Source organism: Amaranthus tricolor, chromosome 1 (genome assembly GCF_026212465.1).
Source record: "Amaranthus tricolor cultivar Red isolate AtriRed21 chromosome 1, ASM2621246v1, whole genome shotgun sequence".
Taxonomy (NCBI): domain Eukaryota; kingdom Viridiplantae; phylum Streptophyta; class Magnoliopsida; order Caryophyllales; family Amaranthaceae; genus Amaranthus; species Amaranthus tricolor.
The window spans coordinates 29552709-29573429 of record NC_080047.1 but is presented as its reverse complement, the minus strand read 5'-3'; the positions used below and the strand labels follow the sequence as shown (position 1 = coordinate 29573429).

General features: G+C 34.4%; 1 protein-coding gene across 1 annotated transcript; it reads right to left on the bottom strand.

Moving 5' to 3' along the window:
• Positions 1–2390: 2390 nt before the first annotated feature.
• On the bottom strand, positions 2391–7624 carry LOC130822914 (late embryogenesis abundant protein At5g17165-like). Its single transcript, XM_057687693.1, has 2 exons — positions 7377–7624; positions 2391–2876 (listed from the first exon to the last, which is right to left on the bottom strand). The coding sequence occupies exons 1-2, from the start codon at positions 7490–7492 to the stop codon at positions 2600–2602; spliced, it is 393 nt and encodes a 130-aa protein (XP_057543676.1). The 5' UTR covers positions 7493–7624; the 3' UTR covers positions 2391–2599.
• Between the last annotated feature and the right edge of the window lie 13097 nt (positions 7625–20721).

Sequence of the window (20721 nt, the reverse complement as noted above, 5' to 3'; positions counted from 1 at the left end):
TTTAAAGGTAATTAACTTAATCAGCTATTGTTCAATGTAATTTTTTCAACCCAATTGATTGTATTTTTTAAAAAAATTATCTACGTCTCTTGTTTATTTTTCAGTTCCGCCCCTGTCAGTGTACCATGTACCACAAAATTCATAGTTTAACTTTCTTTGTTTTTTTGTTTTCATTTGACTCGAACAATAATTAAAGCTAAACAATTTTTGTTTAATGAAGAAATGGATCAATTACTTTTATATTATCATTAAAACAAAGTATGAGCATATACTAGTATATGTTGAAATATGTTACTTTGAGCATATTGTATATGTTGAAATATGTTACTTTATTTATTAAATAAACAATAAAATAAAGTTATAAGTTTGTCGAAGGAAACAAATTACATATGACAATCAAGAACCATGCTTATGTATACCACCGAGAACTCTGAGAAACCGATCTTCAAACCCGAAAAAGTAACAAGAAGATTTTGTTTGAACTTGATATTAATTCTAGGCGAGATGCTCTTTCCTAAAACATCATTTCCTCCCTACTACGGTGCTTGGGAATAAACCGGAAATATATTCTGAGATACAAAGAATTACACTAAATTCCTAGTACACGAAGTCTAGAATGATATAAGGAAAACTTAAATGGAAGAAGATATGAAAAATTACAATCGAGGATTACAAGTTCTCTATGTAAAGTGCTCGAGAAGAAAAGAAATCAGAAATTTTCATATCTAGAAAATAACCACACAAGCCTTCTATATTTATAGAATAACTTACACCATTTCACGAAACAACATGTTACTCGATGAGACACAAGATTGGTTCACGAACTAATATCGTCTTTGAACCAAACCATCCCAATATATCTGGTTAATATAACCATATTTAACCGTTAGAAGTTACATTATAAATAACTAACAAACGGATAAACTAACTTTTCAAAGAAGAATCCGCAAAACTTGTGGGCCGCAAGTTAGGTGATCCAAAATTGGACCATGATAGTGACAATCCACAAGTCAAGGCAAACCAAGAAGAATGCATGGCTAAACCAACACATACTGACTTGATCAATTCCTCTACTATTGCACCTACTGATTTGGATGCATCAAATGAGGAAGACCAACTTCAATCAAGACTAAACAAGAGTATCCAAACACTAAGGAACCAGGAGGAAACAATGAAGAACATCACAACAATATTTGAGCAAAACAGAAACGAGCATTTTATTCAACAGAATGCAGGACGACCACCTTCCTGCCAGCCCACCTTGCGAGCAATAGAACGCCTAGCTTGGTGTATGTTTGAGCATGATAATCTAAGGGATGGCATCTTTAGACATGAAAGAAGAAGCCAAAACCCAGAGTTAGCACGGAGAGGCCTCATGGAGCCAACAAGACCAGCTCCAAGGTCGCTTGTTCGCTTGACATTTGATAATGGTTGATTCAGAGGGCAATTAAAGCTGCCAGCCATCGTCCATTGAGCAGCTGACCTTGAGGTCCTTCCACAGAGTCAACCTGAGCATCCCAAGATACACTAAGGGTAGTTTTGGAATCTCTATACATGGACCTTTCCATCAAGCCCTTAAGTGCCTCCCAACAAGCCCAGCAAGACACAAAGAAAGGGAGCTGAAGGTCCCCTGTCAGACAGGAATAGGCTGGAAGCATAATTAGGATTTTGTTTTAATTTCCTTAATTGTACACGTGTTTTAATAATAGGCTTGGAGTTAGTGTAGTTTGTTAGGCTCCTAAAACTAGCCGTTGATAGCTCTCTATATAAAGGGCATGCACATTGTAACATAAACTCAGTTTTGATCAATACAAGTTTTTCATTCAAAGTAATTGTTGTTCAATTACTGTTCTGAGAGGTGACTTTGTGAGGCAAAGCAAAGTGATCTTTTCAGGTTAATTCCACAAAGATTGAGAGAGAGTCTTTCAATTGGAGTGTGAGGAAGAGGCCAAGCAACCCAGTGTGGGTGATTTGTCTCTATCCACGGTACAAGGGCCACTCTTTAAAGTTGTCCTGGCCAACCTTCTTGTTTGATTGATCAGGCAGAAGGAGTATATTGTGCGTGTGTCTTGAGTCCGGTTTGAGGGTTGACATTGATTCTTGGAAGAGTTCTTCGTGTTCTTGGAACGTTCATCCCATATATGCATCATTAGGTCGCGAGGCGCGACCTGCTGCTCCCACAAAACAGTAGTTTTTCCTTTCTTTCTCGCGACCCACGAGTTGTTTCACGATTCGTGAACACTACTTTTTGCTAAAAACACAAACTTTGCAACCTTGGGATATTATCAAATTAATTTATTTAATTTAATTTCCGATGACCATTATACGCTCTAAATGACAACAATATATATAAATGCTAATTCATATATACTTATCTAAGCAAGTCGGCGTTGAATTGAAACAATACAGTACATCACATTTATATCGAAAATACAGTCTTCAAAGCAACATTACAATCCAAGACTTCTCATTTACAACGCTGAGGCTTCTCATGATCTAAAACTTAAGATATATAAGTAGCCTGCTTCTAGCTCACCAACATGCATTCTACAATATTAATTATATCGATTAGGTATGGCAGCTTTATCATCACATGGTATTAAGGGTGCTGGGGCTTGTCGAGATCCTCAAGAGGTCGTATAAATGCCTTCTGCTCGAGCACAGACTCTGTGCCACCATGTGAGGAAGACACATAGAAGCCACGACCCATGGCTCTAGCCGTGTTTTGCTCTGCAGCAGCAGGTCCAAAGACTCCTGTGTTTGGATTTGGAGCCCAATACTTTTCTGACTGAGGCTGGATAACATCATCTGGGACCACAACTGGGCGGATTTGATCATCGATGTTTTTGTCATACACCGAAGAATGCAGTGACCTCCTGCAATTTATCATAACCATCTGATTGGAGCATAAGAAAGGAACATACTTCAATATCCTACCAAATTTTCAACCAATATGTCCTATCCGATCCTAATTATCAAGTCATTCACACATCGGCATTTGACAATCAAAACATTACGCTAGCACATATAAGGAAAACACTAGCTTGTTCACAAATTATCACATGAAACGGTCTTACCGAGAGACGCGCTTCATACATGGGATAATAGTCCATGTCTATATATTTTGAGAATATATAGTCCGTCTCTATATATTTTGAGAATATAGACTCTTTGTTTGAGGTCATCTCACTAAGAGACCGCATCTCACAAGAACATGTAGCAAAACAAGTGAAAATGGTAAAGAATAGCTTGACTAGCAAGAATTACATGAATACGAAATCACAAAGGAAAACTATACAAGTCATCCCTACTAATGAATTGCTTTGCATGTCAAGCATGCTAATTACAAAAATAACTATGGCCGGGGCCGAGGCCAGGTGCTGATTATAACTATAAATGACTAAAATTGATGGTCACTAGCCCTTTAATTTGTTATCCCTTGGTTAGTTCTATGTTTAAGCATGCATTACCGCTTCAAGTACGATATATAATGAAAGGTTAGGGAACTAAAACATTCTGATTAGAGGTGAAAGTTCGGTTTGCGGTTTGGTTTTTCGTAAAACCAAATCAAATCAAATTTATTTGGGTTTTTGATTTTTCAATTCAAACTAAATTATTTCCAGTTAGACTTGCAGACCAATCCAAACCAAACTTTCAACTAAAAGAAATTTAATCTGGAAATCAAATTAGATTTTAAATTCATAGATGCAAAAATGGGAATGAAAAAATAAATTTTTATTATTGTGTTGAGGTATATTATTGTTGAAAGATTGCTTATGCTATTATTGTATATGGCCATTTAAAATTTTTTATTTGTATGTCAAATTGCACAAGATTCACTCAATAAGTAGTTTAACTTAATGTAAAAAGTGACCTTCTATTTTAAATCGGTTTAGAATTTTGATTTTCGAATTTTAGTATGCTCAAACCTAATCCAAACAAAAAAATTTTGATTTTGAAATTTTCCATTCAAAACCAAACCAATTTATAAAAAGTCCAAATGTTTGGATTTGTTTGGTTTACGGTTATCTTCACCACTAGTTCCGATCATAGAATGTGCATCATTATCGATCCAAATATGATGACAGGACGGAGCTTACTATGTTTTATTGTTATGTATTCTAACTCTTAAAGTCTAACAACACGAAACTTGTCTTAACAGTTAACTATTTACAGCACTTGATTGCAACGTTGGTAATGATCATTTAGTTAACCAAAGTATTATATGGGAGTGGATGAATCATTATTTGTAAAAGCTTAATCCAAAATTATAAAGAATTTAAGATAGATTGGATCACCCACCACCTACTAAGCTGTATTCCACCTACCCGTTCACTACTACATTTATCAACTTAATAATGTTTTAATTAATATGATTTAACACGTAACGTATTCCTCATTTCATCTAGAAACGTCTTAGATACACAGTTCCATCCGCTTTTTTTTTTTTTAAATGCAATTCCATCCACTTATTTACAACCCAAATTTCTATAAAAAGAAAGTAATCGAATGAACATATTTTTAGGAATTAACTTGTAAATAAATTAATAGTATATTCAATCCAATCAAATTCATTAGCCAGAAAATTAAAGTTAATTAAGGGTGCTTAAAAAAAATAAAGCAATTATTACTAACAATATAATATTAAGAAAATCTATAGGGCAAACTAGAAAAATAAAGCACAAAACTAGACTTCAAAACAGATCTTCGGGCTTGGGCCTCTAGCGGCTCCCATGTTGTTTCGCTGCAGCTCAGTATTTTTATTTTAACTCATTTATAATTAACTAGTATAAAAACTCGTGCAATATATAAATTTATTAGTCTACATAGATAAAAATATAACTTTAAAGAATTATTTAAGTATATACAATCAAGATTAAAGTAATAGAATACATAATTGTTTCAAAGTAAAAAATAAATACTACGCCCTTTGTTTCTTTTTATTCTTTTTATTTACTTTTTGCACAGTTTTCAATGTAAATTTAAAAATCTTAATATCTCTAAATACACATAATAAAAAATTATAAAAAATACTTAATAAAAAAGTATACATTAAGACGAATCTAACAAGATCTCACATGAATATATTTTATCTTCTAAATATGAGTCAAAAACATTAATTAAATTTTTTTCTTCTTAAGGAGGAATATTCCAAATGGGAAGAACATTAGAGAACAGATAGAGTAATTTTTTTTAAATTATTTATGAATACATCACTTTTTATTCAATTAAACCTATCAAATTCTATGTTAGGTGTGTTTAATTGGTATGATAAATTATATAGATACTTTACCTAATTTAGCTCTAATTTTAAAAAAAAATCAAATTATAAATTAGGTAAATATAATCATATAAGCAACTATCATCTACTAAAATAATTTTATTTGTCAAGCCTTTCTAAAGATAATATTTGTCATTTTCTAATATTTTTATTATTAGGTATAATATAATATAATATGATTATGTACTCCTTTTATCTTTTTATTTATGTTGACTATGTGATGAACACATTAATAAGAAATTGAATTTGTAGTGTTAGTGAGTATTATTATTACTTCTATATTTAAAAAAATGTAAAGTCCTCATAATAATAGAGAAAATAGTTAAAAATTGATTATTTAAAAAACTGTATGATTACATTGACTGTATGCAATCATAATTACATTAAAAAATTAATTAAATAATTAATTATTTAATTATTGAACTAGTCACTATTGGGTAACTTATTCAACATTAGATTCTGTTTTGAAAAAAAAGAGACCATTTATGGAATGACTTCTTTTAAAAAAATATAATATGGTTGTAATTTCATCCTTGAAATAGAAACAAAAGTTTTTATTAAAACAATTTACAATTTCTGAAATTTAGCGGAAAAGAATGAAATTATTGTGTTAGGAATAAAAAAAAGGTCCACTTTAAACATACAGAGTAACAATTAACAAATGAAGAAAGTATAGAACGCCGAAAAGGCGAAAACTAATGAAAGCTAGGAAAGTACGAAAAAAAATTTGATTTAAGTTCTACCCAAAAAATTTGAAAAAAATAAGACAATTAAACAATTTTTTTCTCAAAATAAGCTCCGTAAAAACTTAATTCTCAAAATAAGCGTCCGCACATCCAAGCCTAGTCTTGGGAACATTCGCTGTTACTAACAGCGAAACATTAAAAAAAAAATTAAATAAAAGGGATCAGTCGCTGTTACTAACAGCGACTGAAAAAAAAAATATTTTTTTAAGTCGCTGTTAGTAACAACGAGGCTAGGCTTGGATGTACGGACGCTTATTTTGGGAATTAAGTTTTTACGGAGCTTATTTTAGGAAAAAGATTGTTCAATTGTCTTATTTTTTTCAAATTCTCCAAAATAAACCTCACAAAAGATTCTAAAATTTAGTCCAGAAGGGGTATTATTTTTCAAACAAAAAAAAAAAGAAAAAAATTAAAATACATATTTTGAAGTTAGAAGAAGGTTTCAGGAGTGAAAATTCATTATATTACCAACTATTGCTGAATGATGGAAAATTTTAAAAATATGATCCCACCTCAAAAAATTAAAGTGACGTAGATTAACGATGTATAAAATTAAAGTGACGTAAATTAACGATGTATAAGCATAATGTGCTACTCCCTTTATTATTAGTTAATTAATTTTATAATCAAAATTTTATGAAATTTTGGATGCAGTTAACTCTAGATTATCTTATTTTCTCTAATAACAAATTTATCATTTACATTCTAACAATACAAAACCAAATTTACCCAACTCATAATAGCTTAAATAAATATTCTTCATAAAACATCAAAACACATTAATAAAATTTTAAAAATTATATTCCCTCAATTTCTTTTTGTTTGTTCATTTTAAGTTTTTTCACTTCATGAAAGAGAAGTTTAATTTTGATTTTTAAAGTATATATTCAAGACAAAATATATTCATGTGAGATCTCGTTAGATTCGGTTTAATGTATAGAATTTTAATATGTAATTTTTACAATTTTTTATTATGCATAATTTGAGATACCAAAGTTTAAAATTGACATTAAAATACGTAAAAGAAAAAAAGTAAATTAAAAAAAAAAACTGAGGGAGTAATTTGACACTTTTCTAAATATCCAAAATAAGAGGAATCACCTAAAAACCAAAACCCAGCGACCTTTTTTAACCCCCACTTAATTATTTAAAGCTAAAGTTGGCAGAATGATCATCCAGATTGCCAGATGTACATCATTTAAAGTAAGTCCTTAAATGGACGTAAAACAGAGGAACAAACAAACACTTGTAGATTGTTAACAGATTATATGAAAGAAAATAAAAATCAAAAAAGCTACATCCATTATTATTCCATGGAAAATGAAAATAGATTGTAAAATAAATTATACCTTAAAAGAGGAAAAGCAGCAGAAATGAAGTGAGTTGAACCAGACTGAGTAACGATCTGAGTCAGCAATCGCTTACCAAAGCTAGTGACTACACGGCAACTGGAATTAGCAGCCATACAATTACCAATTGATTTGTCTGAAAAATATAGGTAAGAAAGAAGATTAGAAATGAGTAGAATGGAAGATGTATATCTGAATTTAACCCTTCAACCAAAAACTTCATTATATAGGGCAGAGAAAAGATTTGAGCTACCAAACTGAAAAAATAAAAAAATACTTTCTTTCTTACGTTGCAGCTAACCCCGTGCTATGCCTATCACATCTTGGGACGGCTGATTAGTAAACACCGTCATTTTTTCTTTTTGTCGTAACTAACTGTAAGGGTAACGGAATTTGACGGAGATTTAGATTTGTCTTTATGTCGTCAGCTCTGATTCGGACTTTTAAGAGGAGTAGATTTTGGATGAGATGATTAGTTTACACGTTTATTACTCATACTTCTATTTTGCATATTCGCCAAACACACTTGTGAATATGACATCATCGTTATTTTATGGTTGGATAAGGTTATGGGAGGTCGCAGGAGTCTAACTTAACTTCCTTTTTTTTTAAAAAAAAAAAAATAAAATAAAATAAAATTAAACGCTCAACTCTAAACATTTCACATTATTTTGAAATTAGAATAATTTAAAATGTTATGCAATGTAAAACATAATTTCACACAATGTAATGAAAAAATAGAACAATAATTAATCGCAACAAATACATGAATCATTACTCAAAAGGGAGAATACATAAATAAACAAACAAAATAATGCAATTAAAATACAAAAATTTGGAGAAAAGTGGTAGAGTTGCCCATACAACCGTGAATATTACTAATCAAATTCAAAAAACTTAGGTTTGTTTGATAGGTGGTAGTAAACGGTGATAATGAGAATGAAAAATTAGTGTAAAATTTTCTTGAAAAATCTCTTTGATACCTTAATGGCCATGTTTTTGTCTAACTTTAATCATCTTATTTTTTCATAAAATTCATTCCAATGCATTACCATTGGAAAAGATGGTATTAGGTGTTAATGGAAATTTGTAAATAAAAAAACTTTTTGTAATCAAAGCTTCATTACTATGAAAATGATATAGAACTTTTGATGAAATTTTACACTATAAATCATTCTCAATATCACCATTTAATACCACTAATCAAACGGACCGTTAGTCTCCAAATTTATCTCTGACACTAACCCTAAAAGTATTTGTATCTAAAGCTCAAATATCAAATTTATTTTTTAGATAAACCATAAAAATTAACCCGGATTTGAGAGAAGAACGAAGAATGGAGAGAGATTAGTTAGAGTATGGAGAATTAAAAATTGATTATAGGGATTAAATATAAATAAATGGCAGGATGAATTTGAAGGGTTGGTAATGGGAAATTGGAGTTTTGGTAGAAGATAATTATAGTGTAAAAGTACGCTGCTATTCGTACAAAAACATACTATTTTTAGTGGAAAATATTTGTGGGCCTCCGAAAGTGGGGCCCTAAGCAACTGCTGAAAATTTGAAAAAAATAAGATTATTAACAACTTAATTCTAAAAATAAGTTCCGTGAAAACTTATTTCCCAAAATAAGCGTCCGTACATCCAAACCAGTGCTTTGGATAAGTCGCTGTTAGTAACAACGAGAAAAGGAAAAAAAAAATTAAAAGACTTAAGTCGCTGTTAGTAACAGCGACTTAAGTCGTTTTATTTTTCCAGTTTCTGCTTCTTCCTCATTTCAGTTCGCGTTTTTCACTTTCTTCTCCCTCGTTTATCCTCCATTAAAATCACATTCAATCTTTCAACTAAATTCATCAAAGTCGAAGTTGGTACCACTAATTTGTTGTATAATCTTCCTACATCGAATTAAGGTATTTTTTTTATGATTTTTTTTCAATTTTTGGAAAATTAGGGTTTAGTGAATTTTAATGAACTTTCCCATTAATGTAGGTTCATATACTTGCAATTTACTAATTGTTGTTCATCTACAGTTTATTGCGGTACGTTTTTATTTGGTGTTGTTGTTCAACTTGTTGTTGAATTGTTGCAATTGTTTCAAGTACGAATTTACTAATTATTGTTCAATTTTAAAATTTTCTATTTGGAGTTGATTTTAAAATGTATGTCATGTATAATGGTCATTTAGAATTAAGCTCTACGAATATGTCGAATGTAGTTATTATTTGCCTTGATCTTCATAATTAATAGTTTGTTCGAGAATTTGTTGTTGAATTTAAAATGTGTAGTGGTAATATATTTATGAACACGATGGTGATGTTGATTTTGTATTGTGTTGTTGTAGAAATGGATTCATTTTGTGTGACTGTTGTATGCTTTTGGAATGGTTTAATACGATCAACTAGTAACAATGTTAAGTATGTTGGGGGAAGACGTAAACTGTTTGCATGCAATTCATACATGGATTTGAATGAATTTAAACATTTTATATGCTCTAGGATTGGTATTGACACTACAAGAAGTACTGTCAATTTAAGTTTTAAGTACAATCTTAGTGGAGATTTGTTAGCTTTTTCGGTTGAGGATGAGGAGGCTATAGATGCAATGTGGGAGTATTCAAGGTCTACCCCTAGTCCTTCTTTAGAGTTATATGTAGAAGAGGTACCCCTAGGGAATGAATATATCAATGTTGTGGAAACAAATGCATTCATGAATATAACTCCTTCTGCTCCTTCTCATACGCCCTTCCCTACCCAAGAAACCCAAAATCCCTTTATGCCATCTTCATCTTATCCTTCTAATGATCCCAATCAAAGTCAATTTCAAGTCACAAATGATGATACTTGTAACTTAGAAGATACAAATGAGCCTTGGGATGATGTTATTAGTGAGAGTAATGAATTCGTTGAAGCTCCTTCTGAGGATGATGTGGGTGTTGACGAGGAGGCTCTAGCTAATGACATGACTTTAGGAAACATTCCAACAATCGTTGCCCCTACACCCTATGCACTGGTTCCCCCTCTAGATGAACACATTGAGGACAATTCTTAGAGGTCTTGGGATTGTGATATAACCTACACCGACGAAGGAGAGTTTCAAAAGGGTATGATGTTTGATAACAAGGATGCGTTGTTGGACGCTGTTAGATTGTATCATATTCGTAGGAACGTTGAGTACCAAACTGAGACTTCAAATCACCTTGAAGTGTAAGAGAGGGTGTGGTTGGAGGCTTAGGGCTAGGAAGAGCTCCTATTCACCATCATGGGAGATTGTTACGTATAAAGGGAAGCATGGGGGTTGTATATTAAGTACTGAAAACGTGTCAGCTGGGCACATTCATTTGACATCTTCCGTGATTAACAATCTTATTAGAAACTGTGTTGCTCAAGATCCATCAATGAAGGTCTCTGTTGTGCGTCAAATGGTGAAAGACCAATTCGGTGTCGAAGTGACCTATAAGCGGGCATGGTGTGCTAAACAGCAAGCCCTTCTGTCCATCTATGGTACATGGGAAGATTCAGGTGTCCGATATGTACAGGTCATTGAACTTACCCCTTTTTAATTTAGTACTTCATATTTCTTTAAGTTGAAGCTAACATAATATTTGGATTTAGGTGTCCGATACGGAAACCATATACACCAGGCATCCCGATTCAGCTCCGTGGGCGATTGACGCACGGATCGTCCCGTACCTTCAGCTTGCGAGGTTGCATGACTTCCACCTGATCGCGTACGGGAGAGTCGATCGAGCGCTAGTCACGGCTTTAGTCGAGCGGTGGCGCCAGGAGACTCATACCTTCCACCTACCTATAGGTGAGGCTACCGTCACGTTACTTGACGTAGCTGTGCTTACACGGCTTCCCATCGAGGGACATGCCGTGTGCATCGATGCACGCCAATTCGAAAGCTGGCAAGACAAAGTCCAAAGACTATTAGGAGTCCGACCTCCGGCTGAGGTAACCAAAGGGAGTAGCCTGCGCGTAACATGGCTTGCACAAAACTTCTCGCAACTCCCTGAAGGTGCTGATGACGCCACCGTTGAGAGATACGCTAGGGCGTATCTCTTTTATCTGATTGGTGCTGTCTTGTTCTCCGACAAGACTGGCAATCGAGTACAACTATTGTACTTGACGTTGCTTGATGCGCCATGGGAGGTCATCTCCGGGTACAGCTGGGGTTCGGCAGCCCTAGCGTATCTGTACAGGAGACTTTGTGAAGCTTCACGGAAGAACGTGAAGGAGATCGCTGGGCCCCTTATTATTCTACAGGTAATAACAAGTTTACATGTTACCGTTTTGTTTCATTTATTATATATTGTTGTACCTCTTTTACTTACTTATAATGGTAATTCATAGCTTTGGGCATGGGAGCATGTTCTCATTGGTCAACCGATGAGGAGTGTGGGACGTGGTGCATTTGCGCCACCACTGCTTCCTCCCCCGCATGTGCCATATGGATCGCGGTGGTCCTTTGAAAGACGAACAAGGACCCACACTAGATCGGGTGTGGGGTTCTACCGCGATCAACTCGATCTATTACGTGCTGACCAGGTAACAACTTCACCACAACTTGTTTTATAAGTATCACAATGAGTAATTTATTAATCGAATTATCACGTTTAGTTTCTATGGGACCCTTACCCCCCTGAGGCATACGCTGCATTGCCTCAGCACTCGGGCATATTGTCAGGGGCGTGGAGAGCATCTGTACCTCTGATCTGCTTCGACATAGTCGAAGTGCATCTCCCTGAGCGCGTACTGCGCCAATTTGGGATGGTACAGGGCATCCCGCCTCCATGTGACATAGAAGCGGAGCTCCACCACTCTCGCAAGGGTCGGGAACCCAAGAACTGGCTAGAGGTCAACTGGCGCCATGTCGGTCGTTGGGAGCACAGGCTAGAGCTGCTAGCCCAAGGTGCGCCGATCGACGCTGCAGGCGCACCTACTACGGCGGATTACATGCTGTGGTTCCTCTCCATTACTCGTCGATGGATGACACCACGAGGTATCATGGCGGCATCCCAGTACAATCCCGCAGCACCGGCGATGACACACTTTGTAAGTATTCTTCAACATTGATTATTATCCATACAACTTACACTTTAAACATTTCATTAATAATTAAGTCTTACTGCAGGCACAGGGCATTGCATCAGTCATCAGCTCCTCCCAAGAGGAGCCCGTACGGAAGATTGCCCAAGGCATACTTCTAGGCACGCAGTTTCAACACTTCATTCCAGAAGTGACTGCGCCCCACACCACTACGTACGAGTACGAGTCATCTCCTCATCACCCCGACGTTCATCTTGAGGAGGTTGACTTAACGTGCCCGGACTACGGTGCCGGGTCCTCACAGGGTGCCACATCATCACACTATCAATCCCCTTCCCTACCCGAGCGTCATGCGACTGCATCTTACTATCGTAGGAGGCGTCGTAAACCGTCACAATTAGACAGGGTACAGGAGGAGGATTAGCATTACAATAGTTTTTGTATATTTTGAAGATTAGTGACATTTTGTATATATTCAACACTTGTACATATTCAGAATTTGTAACATATTGACTTTTGTGTATACTTTGTAATATATGTGTACATGTATATATTTTAATCGTATTAGCAAACGTTTATTATCGTTGCCTTGATGTTAAGTACTCAGACTTTTCGGCGATGAATCATTCCGCCAAGAATGTAGTATGAATTTAATCAAAAACAAACAACCAATCATATTCAAATAGGGATGTTGCTATCGGACATTCAACACAATTGCAATCATGTTCAACAAATTCATATCAAATTACATACTTTATTCGTTAAGTTAAACTACCGTCACTAACTAACAAGGCTTCTTAAACTTTCTCATAATCCTTTCAGTCACTTCTTTCCTATGCGCCATATCATCCATTTGTCTCTTTAGATTAAATACCTCATCTTTGAGCTCTTTTTTTTCCTTTTCAAGCCGTATTATTAACTCTCTCTGCCATTTCGTACCCTCCGGAGCAATCTATCTAAAGTATGTGCATCCTAATCCGTCAACCAAGTAGAAAGGGCAAGCAACAAATTCACGCCCTGGATCAAAGTCGCTCCAATCTGTATTAATCTCAACTTCATAACCACAATCACAAAGCTCTTCAATACAATGCTCCTTTGACATCTACATAATACATATAATATAGTAACGTAAATGAACTTTCAAAAATTATATTAACATTTAAAAATTAAAAGTAAAACTAACATAATACATAATGTTACCTTTAGAAATTAAGAGGAGAAGAATGATGTAGAATTGATATAATGAAAGATGGGAGATGAAGGAGCTATTTATAGAACATCATTATAACGGCTATTTTCAAGTTCCTAACGGCTATTTTTCTAATTAACAACGGCTACTTTACTTCGTAAATAAAAAAAAAAAATTAAAGCATCTAAGTCGCTGTTAGTAACAGCGACTTAGCCAATTTTATTTTTTTTTCCTTCTTTCGCTGTTACTAACCGCGACTTACCCAAAGCTGTGGTCTGGATGTACGGACGCTTTATTTTGGGAAATAAGTTTTCACGAAGCTTATTTTGGGAAATAAGTTGTTCAAATGTCTTATTTTTTTCACTTTTTCAGCAACTGCTCAGCGTGCTCCTATAATCATTTGGATTTGTTGTTCCCTTGCTTCCTCAGCCTTATAAATACTCAAGTAAACATCATTTGTAAAAGAGATGAGAGAGAAACACGTTGTATACACTTGTAATCCTCATTTGAGAGAGAATTGCTCTAGATAGAGAAGGAACCAAATTAGGGTTCATAAGTAAGAAATGTGGGTTTTCAGTTTCTCTTTGTTTTCTCTATAGTTTTTCATTTTCCATTGTTAGAGGTGGATTGGTATATAATCAAGAACTCAAATCAATAAATTGTCTTCATTCATTAGGTGGGTTTTATAGTCTAATATCAATTTGATATTAGGATTTTTCCACCTTCCAATTTTTGGTGTGCTTGATTATCTTTACATTTTGCAATCTTTATCATTATTTGTAGATTAAAATCTTCATTAGAAGAGCATTTGCTCTAACAGTCTTGAACAAGTATGTATCCTTACAAACATGCGTTGAGGCCTTCGACTCAATCCACAGTGTTACTTCACCCTACACAAAATTCAAAATGGAATAATTTTGAATTAAATCCAGACCGAAATTTAAATCGACTTGTGAAGTATTACCTTTTTGTTGGTGGTAGAGATGGCCATGGTTCGGTACGAATCGGCCACAGGTTCGGATCAAACTTTTTTGAACCTGAACCTGAACCGCTCATGACCGATTCCGATTCGGTTCCGGTTCGAGCCCACCAATCGTGAACTAGTTTCGGTTCGACTGAGCCTTTTTTCGGTTCGAGTCGAATCAAGGTTCGGTTCACGACTGATTCAAGGTTCGATGCTAAATAATTCGTTCAAATTCAAATTATTTTTTTATATATATAAATATTTATCATATTAACCAATAAAAAAATAAATACAATAAATAATGATCAATACACTAATTTATTATCTTTTTAAATATTCTACAAAATTAAAAATAATACATAATTAACGTATTAACTAGAGAGTAAATAAAAAGAGGGGGAATGGACTTGGACTTAGTATAAATACTAAATTGCCTACGTATCCCGAAGGAATCAAAGTCCACGTAGTTCTATTTACGTATCTTTTTTGTTGTAGTTGTTTGTTGTTGAAAAAGTCTAATCCGTGTCCATCAGCATAAACGGGTCATCAGCGTCTTGATCATTATCATTCCTTAAGCCTTGTGTTCTTTTATCAGCTTGATCTCAATCCTTTTTGCAGACGCACATTTGGATGGTATCTGGAGCAAGTCGAGACCTCTTTTCATCTAAAACTCTTCTACCTGCACTAAAAGTAGACTCCGAAGCAATAGTGGAGGCTGGATTTGCAAGGATGTCCTTTGCAATTTTAGCCAAAATGAGAAATTCACCGGATTTTTATCGCTGCCATTTTAGGATTTCGTGATCTTCTTGAAATTCAAATTGATTACACAAATAATCATCTACTTCCATGGATTGAAGGGTGGAGCTAGAAGATGTAGCAAATCGATTTTGGACTATTGAGAATATTAGAAATATATGGATCATACGTTTGTAAACCTTCAAATGGTGCATTGTTACTTGAAGTCTCTGAGTTATATATAGAAGCATAGTAATTGTAAAGGTCATGTAAATTCTCTTACATGATTCAATATAACCATCAACATCATAAGTAGGTTGATTGAGAGAAACATAATAAAATTGTAACAATTTACGTAAACCTTCTACCCTAACAGCTGGATCAATAATACAAGCAACACCATAAATAGAAGGAATATTTTCAAACTATGATAACCATTTTTCCATCATATCTTGGAGCACATCCTTTAACACATCAACACTCATATTTTTAGTAATCTCATGTACTATTCTTATGCATTCTAAAATAACTAAATGAATGTTTGGCTGATATACATAACAAAATATTTTAGTAGCACGATCATAAACAACAAGAATTTTATGAACTAAAATAGCAAGGCTCCAATGGGCATCTGTAATCATGGTTGTAGGATCATTAATACGATTTTTATATAAATAACCCAGAATTTCACCATATTGAATAGCTTGAGTTAACTACTTATAGGTGGAGTTCCAACGTATTGGTGTATCTAGACTAAATTTTCTCTTTGGCAACCCAGCTTCCACACACATTTTTTAAAATTTTCCTTTATACTTTCTCTCTTTCCTTGTCCACCTAATTACCATTCAAATAGGATCTAACAATGGTGATAATTTCTTTATACCTTCTTGAACAAATAAATTAAGTACATGCGCACTACATCTAACATGTAAAAACTCACCAATTAAAATCTTAGTAAATGAAGATTCATGCATCAAATATTCTATTGCCTTAGTGTTTGCCGTTGCATTATCAACAGAAATAGAAAATACTTTATCACGCAAATTATATTTCTTGCAAATGGCCATCATATGATTGTTGATGTTCAAACCGGTATGTTTCTCCTCCATTACCTTAAAAGCAATAATACGTTTTTGCAAGTACCAATTCTCATCTATCCAATGGGCGATAACACATATATAAGGCTTACCAAAACAAGAGCTCCAAGTATCAATGGTTAAACTAACATGATTATCTAAATTACGAAACATTCCAATTAATTGAGCCTTAGCTCCTTGATAAAGAACTTGCAGAGTGCGAGGCTTAAGGGTGTTTCTAGGGACGGCTCTAAATTGTGGTTGTAAAGAGACTCTAGTAAATATTCAAAGTTTTTACTTTCTCCATGCATGAAAGGCATTTCATCCCCAATCACATATCTACTAAATTCATCAATCATTGTGTTTCTATTAAAAGAGAAAGGCATACAAGTGCTAGGCATTTCACTTGCATACCCATGGAGTTGTGTTTATCGGCTCCAGCTTGCACTAACACTACAACTGTCCTTTGTGATTCCATGCTGAAACAAACGTAGATGTTTCAAGTGAAGTCAACAATACAAACCCAAAGGAAAGCCCAGACCCAGCCAAGGAAGCCACACCATTACTGTCACACAACCTCATGCCAGAAACAAAACAAAATCAGCATACTATCTGCCAAGCTACCTTGCATGCATGGGCTGAACACAAGGGGAGCAAGAACTTTTCAGGCCAATCTAAGGGAAGTAGAGGTAGATTACATGGAAAAATACAAGAGAAAACAATAAGCAAGGAAAGGGAGTCAAAGCACGTGTCAGAAAATGAGAGCAACGGAGCCCTGTCTGACAGAAAGCAAAGCCTTCTTCTGTAGCTGTTTTCTGATTTCTGTTTTGTTAGTTGTTAGTTAGAACACGTGCATGAGGCATGAGCATTTACAACGGCTAGTAATAAGTCCTAAACCTATATATATACATAGGTTCTCATTGTAATAGACATTCAAGTAGTCAACAAAAATTCAGTTTCAATTTCAAAAAACAAGTTTTGTTTTAGAAGTGTTGTGTGTGCAAAGTTCTACAAGGGGTGTGGAACATCTCTTTGGGATTTCCTTGGTTGTGGAGCAATCACCGGAATCTCAGGAAATCATACAATACAAGGAAGTATCCTTGAATTGTGTAAGGGAATTAGAAAGGTGTGGTGAGTGAAGCCAAGCCTGACTAGTTCACCACAATCATACCAAGAACCAGTTTCTTGGTTGTGTTTGTGTTTGACAGTGGCTGTGTTAATCAGCCCTGAGTGCAAGTCATTGTGTTTCAAAGTCTTATATTTCCATATCACAAAACACATCAAAGCCCGACTCGTCAACTTTAGCAACCTTGGAACAATATTTCCATATAAAGGAAATAGGTCTACCACCACCTTGACAAATTGAATTACGAGGTTCATCAACCTCTTCATCATCATCAGAATTAATTTCTTCCACTTCATGAACTTAGAATATAAAAGAAACCATAATTAGTTATACATAATATATTTATCAAACATCAACTACACTTCAATTAAACATTAACATTAATTTATTAAGCTTACCTGTATCTTGGGTGACTCGTTGAGCACCTGACCCCGACGCAACCAATGATTGCCGAGATTTATTGGCATTTAGAGGAGTTGTTGCTCCAACGTCAAGTTACGCCTCTAACTGCGCTCCAAATTTCAAAACATCATCAATATTGAAGTCATCTTCATAGTTTGTAATTGATGGTGTTGTTGATGGATCTGATGAAGCTTTTGTTTTATGTTTGCTTCCATTGGAAATAACCTTTGACACTTTTTTTTTAAGTTTTTTTGAGGAAAGAAGACATGATTTAATTGCTAATTAAAGACTAATTATTATGCTAAAAAGAAAAAGAAATAATTAGAGACTTTTTTTTGGTTACTTAAAGATCAGAGAAAGAAATTAAAACTAATTTTTTTGTTAATTGGAGAGAAAATAATCAGAAACTAATTAATTTACTAATTGTAAAAAGAAGTAGAGAGTAAATTTCTTATAGAGAATTAGAGATGAAGAGATGTGAGGAATAAGTGAATGTTTGGGTCGGTATTTATAGAAAAATGGAAAAATTCAAAATTCAAAAAAAGAGCCATTGGAAGGATTGGTTCAATTGTTCAGTTCGACCGGTTCGAATTGGTTCGATTTAATTGTTCAAATCGGTTTGGTTAAGTGATTCGAAATGATTCGGTTAAATGGTTTGAATTGGTTCAGTTCGGTTCACCGATGCGGTTCGGGCTTTTTGAACCAGTTCAGTGGTTTATCAATTCGAATCGAATCAGTTCAACGGTTCGGGTGCGATTCGAATAATTCTTTTTTGAACCAACCCAAACCAACCAAGCATACCGGTTCGAGCGGGTGCAAGCTCGATTGTTGGCCAATTCGGGCCTGTTCAAATTTTTTTCGAATCGGTTTGCGGTTCGGATACGAATAAATCGACCCACGGCCAGTTGGCGGCATACCTCACAAATACAACAAAAACATACAAGATGTCAATGACACTACCATAGAAAAGCTACAACTCAAGCAATTAAATGTCAAGCCAAAGTTGATCAATTTAGTTTCTTTAATTTAAAGTCTTGTTTTTAGTCTTTTAGTTTAGCATTTAAAAGTCTTATATTTAAGTCTAAGTTAGCTAGAATTTGTCCATCATTTCGGTTATATTAGGCGTGTGATAGCTTTCTTTTTAAAAGCAAATATTTTCGATTGTAATTGTTTAATTAGGAGTTATTAGGAGTCATAGTCGATGCCAATCATGGAAGTACATTGTGGAGAACAAGGAGGGAAGTTGCAACATGCACCATGGAGATCATGGGTTAACATGTGGTTACAACCGGTCCAAAAACTATCTACCATCCTTCCCAAAGCAACCGGTTTTTAGCACAACTTTAGTAGTTATTTTTCTTATTTTATTTTTCTATAAATAGTTCATTTATAGTTCTTTTCAAGGTTGTTGAATTTAGGATATAAAAATCCAGAGATGTTCATGTTTCAAATCACTGTTGTTCTTACGATTTTTGGATTGTAATTGTGATTGCAGAAGTTCTTATGCTTAGTGTAATACTCGATTGCACTTGTGCCTTGAGAGTTTCTTAATTTGGTAATAGACTTTTAGTGAGTTTTGAGTTTAGCCAAATATCCTTCTTTATTTTTCTGTTCAAAAATACAAACAAAAAAGCACAAAATTTCCTTCTTATCATTCGACTTTCCCATATCCCAAAATACTTTTAGTATTCCTTCACTTGTTCTTGTTTTGTGATTGTTAGTTCCCCTAGGCTGTAGGTGATCTTACAACATTTTCATGGTAGGGTCATTGCTACATAACCTATTTTCTTTCTTATCCTCAAAAGATTTCACCTTTCACTTGTAAATGTAACAGTTCTTCTTACGGTGACCAAGCTTTCCACGTGTCCAACATCCTTCCTTATCGGACTTAGTGGCCTTTGCGGATTTCCCTTTTTGGGAAGTACTTGCATAGTTGCCCTTCTGCTTATTACCCCCATGATGGGTGGGACTTCTTTCCACCATATTGATAGAAGAGGTATTGAAATTTTTAATTCCCTCACTTTCTTGAGCCCGTATATTCACTTCAACTTGGAGATGAGTACCTATTTGGTTTAATTCCATGTCCTCTTTTTTATGTTTCAAAATTTTCTTAATATCCCCCAAGATAAGGTAGTTTATCAATAATGTTAGACACAACAAAGTCCTCATCCATATTAATTTCATGGTGTTTAAGGTTGGAGTAGATGCGTTGCATTTTCTAAAATTGGTCCATTATGTTAAATATCGACAAATAGACCTCCTCTAAACCTTCACTTATATTGATAAATATCGAAAAGAGAGACTACCATACCATTGAGTATATGACCCTAACAAATAAAGTCGTCGTTGTCCCACTTAGTCCACTTGCGAACATGCTCCACCATCTCATCTTTCCTTTCTTTTGGCGTTGGAGTAGAGACAATGTAAGCCACATTAAGTGTAGCAAGTAAAAAAAACATCTTCTTTTGCCATCATCTAAAGTCCACACCCACAAATTTCTCTAACTTGACAATATTAGTAGTCATTTTCTTAAGACTCGACATCTTCTAAAGATAACATTTTTAGATTGTTAGATTTGTTTTCATCAAGAATCACTTCAAGAGATTATAAATAAATGATGATTACAAGTCTAGAACAACCTACTATAAATACTAAAAAAATAAACTTACTATGATGATGATAAACTTGCACTATAACTATCACCAAAACAAAGATCTTTAGACAATAATGTCTAAGAAAACTTGATACCAAACTGAGGAACTAGAATATTTTTCCTAAAAGCGTTATTCCACATACTTGATGCTT